Source organism: Pinus tabuliformis, chromosome 5_2, assembly GCF_031772625.1.
Source record: "Pinus tabuliformis cultivar Carrire ecotype Pingquan chromosome 5_2, CPIR1, whole genome shotgun sequence".
Classification (NCBI taxonomy): domain Eukaryota; kingdom Viridiplantae; phylum Streptophyta; class Pinopsida; order Pinales; family Pinaceae; genus Pinus; species Pinus tabuliformis.
In genome coordinates this window covers 530,586,787-530,589,628 of record NC_142306.1, presented here as the reverse complement: position 1 = coordinate 530,589,628, position 2,842 = coordinate 530,586,787, and the positions used below count along the sequence as shown (strand labels likewise).

General features: G+C 42.2%; 1 protein-coding gene across 1 annotated transcript; it reads left to right on the top strand.

Moving 5' to 3' along the window:
- The first annotated feature begins 674 nt into the window (after positions 1-674).
- Positions 675-2,529, top strand: LOC149160064 (putative methylesterase 13, chloroplastic). The gene is made up of 5 exons (XM_089433636.1): positions 675-802; positions 928-1,158; positions 1,461-1,604; positions 1,751-1,879; positions 2,056-2,529. The coding sequence occupies exons 1-5, from the start codon at positions 734-736 to the stop codon at positions 2,323-2,325; spliced, it is 843 nt and encodes a 280-aa protein (XP_089289762.1). The 5' UTR covers positions 675-733; the 3' UTR covers positions 2,326-2,529.
- Positions 2,530-2,842: the final 313 nt, after the last annotated feature.

The window sequence follows — 2,842 nt, the reverse complement described above, 5'->3', positions numbered from 1 at the left end:
GTGGCTCCGGCAACAAGTTGGAGGTTGCGCTGAGGGATAGGGTTGTTGCAAGACCCAAGCTGAGAGGGTATGTCACTGGTGGTGCGATCAGGGCGTTCCCTGGAGCTTGAGGTGAGGTGTGTGTTCCATGCGGGGTGGTTGGGTTGATAGCGACGGTAGGAATGGAAATGTGGATCATGGGCGTGAAGCAAGCGTGCGGGGTCAGAGTTGCAGGAAAAGACGCACAATAGCCTTCTTAGCAAGTTGAAATTATGAACAAATGTATATCAAACTATAAAATCAATTTATAACTTCTTAGCAAGTTGAAATTATGAACAAATGTAAATCAAACTATATGGAGGGTAGATGTAGAAGTGCTTTTGTCGATTCGCCCGACAGTACGGTCGGTGATTTCTGATGTCATCAACGGCATTTTTGGTTGCCTCACTGAGGTTGGTCATTGGACTGACGCAATTTATTCGCGTGTGATAATGGATTCCATAGAAAAACGAAATGCCATATTGCTTCTCGCATCCTCCAATGTTTTTCTCCGATACCCACTTTGACTTTTAATGTGTTCCTACTTTCTTCAACTAGTTTTGAGACATTGTGTACAGCATACTTGGCCCTTTCTCTCCTTTACTAAGCTATATTAAAGAATCTAATGGTCCCTTGTAGAGCATGCCGATCTATTTCTCACATAATTCGAGAGAGGAGTTAGCCACTGGAGTCTGTTTTCTGCTTTACAGTTAGGATGGTGCTGCAATGGAGTAAGACTGTGGGTGCTTTCGGTGTCATTCTGCTCCTTGCTTTTCATTTACAGGTAATCTAACCTCTAAACTTCAGCGACCTCTTCTTTTTTATTTTGGGATTTCCGATTTGCAGGAAAACAATACTGGAGCCCCATGATGAGCTGATCTGAGCGTTTGTTTCGGTGAAATTGGTCAGGAAGGCGAAGGAAGCCAAGAGCACTTTGTGTTGATTCATGGACTTGGGCATGGAGCATGGTGTTGGTATAAAATTGTTACTCTGCTTAAGCAAAAAGGGCACAGAGTGGCTGCCCTGGATCTCACCTCCAATGGCATAAACAGGGCAGCCCCTACAAACGAAGTTAATTCAATTGCACACTATGCAAAGCCACTGCTAGATTATATCAGCAACCTTGGGAATGATGAGAAGGTACTTGGATTTTCTGAACAATAATGTGTAGGATCAAGAACAATAATTTTATAGCTATTAAATTGCAGGTCTGGAGATTGACATGGGCTAAAAGGGTTGATACTTACCCTCTTAGAAGGCTTGGGATACATGACCTTAGAGAAGACCTTTCAGACCTGCTTCATGAGATTGTAGGACTAGTTGAAACCTTGTGTTTTACATTAATCAACCTTTGGAAAGCATTGATCTTCATCATGCTCTCATTCTTGATTTTATTATGGCTTCTGAAGGCCACTGACATATTTGCATAAAATGTATGGCAGGTGACTCTAGTAGGTCACAGCTTGGGTGGATGCCCATTATCATATGCGATGGAAATGTATCCAACCAAGATCACCAAGGCAATCTTCGTCTCTGCATTTACCCCTCGCAACAATCAGAGCTTCCTTACCTCTGCTAACCCAGAGGTGTGTTGCGGATTTTCTTTCTTTTAAACCTGACACGTTATTAACAAAAGATTGATGCAATTATGCTGCAAATTAGTTGGGGGCGTTGAGGCCCTTGGGACGAAGAATTGAATTTCTCTGGAGTATGATTTCTGTGGTGTGTGCAGAATTTCGCCAGGCTGGTGGAAAATGGAGTAATTGTACTAAATAGGGAAGCTGATTCAGAGCAACCCACATCTGCTTCGCTGGCTCTTGACCATGTCAAAGCCTATCTCTATAACAAGAGCCCTGATGAGGTATTAAGTCTTAAATTTCCCTATATTCGATTCCAGAGCAGCGCTATGTGATGTGGGTGTGTGAGAATAAAAATTGCAATATGTCCATGTTGTGTATTTGTTTCTGCGAAATTAAAAGCTGCTGTTGACACCATGGGAATTTTTTTGCTTCTTGTTCGTGTTACTTGACACCATAGGACGTGAGCCTTGCACAGTCTCTTCTAACTTCAACGCCATTCCCAGTTTCGGTGGAGATCCTGAAGCTATCAGAGGAGAGGTATGGGAGTATCAGAAGATTTTACATCATGTTAATGGAGGACAGATTGCTTCCTCCAGAGTACCAGGAGTACACCATAGCACAGAATCCTCCAGAGAAGGTGTTCCAAATGCATGCCAGCGACCATTCCCCCTTTTTCTCACAGCCTGAGCAGCTCTGCAATCTCCTCATTCATATTGCAACTCTTTGAGTATAGAACTTTCATATTCTCTAGAATCATTGGAGCAAATAACCAGGATGGCAAAGCAACAATAGGGGAGTATTGACAAAATCAATAAATTCAATTAACCTTGATTGCTGCAGCCATTCGTTGAACTGTATATCTTCTTTGCCTTTCGTTGGGAGGTCGGTAATGCCATTTGCCATGTTTTGGAAAGGAAAATAATTAATTTATCGTGAGAATGCGGTCATCTGAAGTCATAATTTTGGGTACTTTTCAAAATTAATAAATTTCGTTTTCTATTTAAAATTGACAAGTGCACGGTTCAGCGGTCGGGGCAGTCGGCTTTCTCGCACCCCGACCGTGTTCGATTCTCACTATTGTGACGCTGCGCGACAGCCCATTTGTATCATTGTGCACATATATCGGTATATGTTGATTGATGTGATGGATGACAGTTGTATATATGTAAAATATTGTACATTGGGCCTAATATAAAGCTTCTTCAGGGGACTAGCCCCCCCTTTTCAAAAAAAAAAAAAAAAAA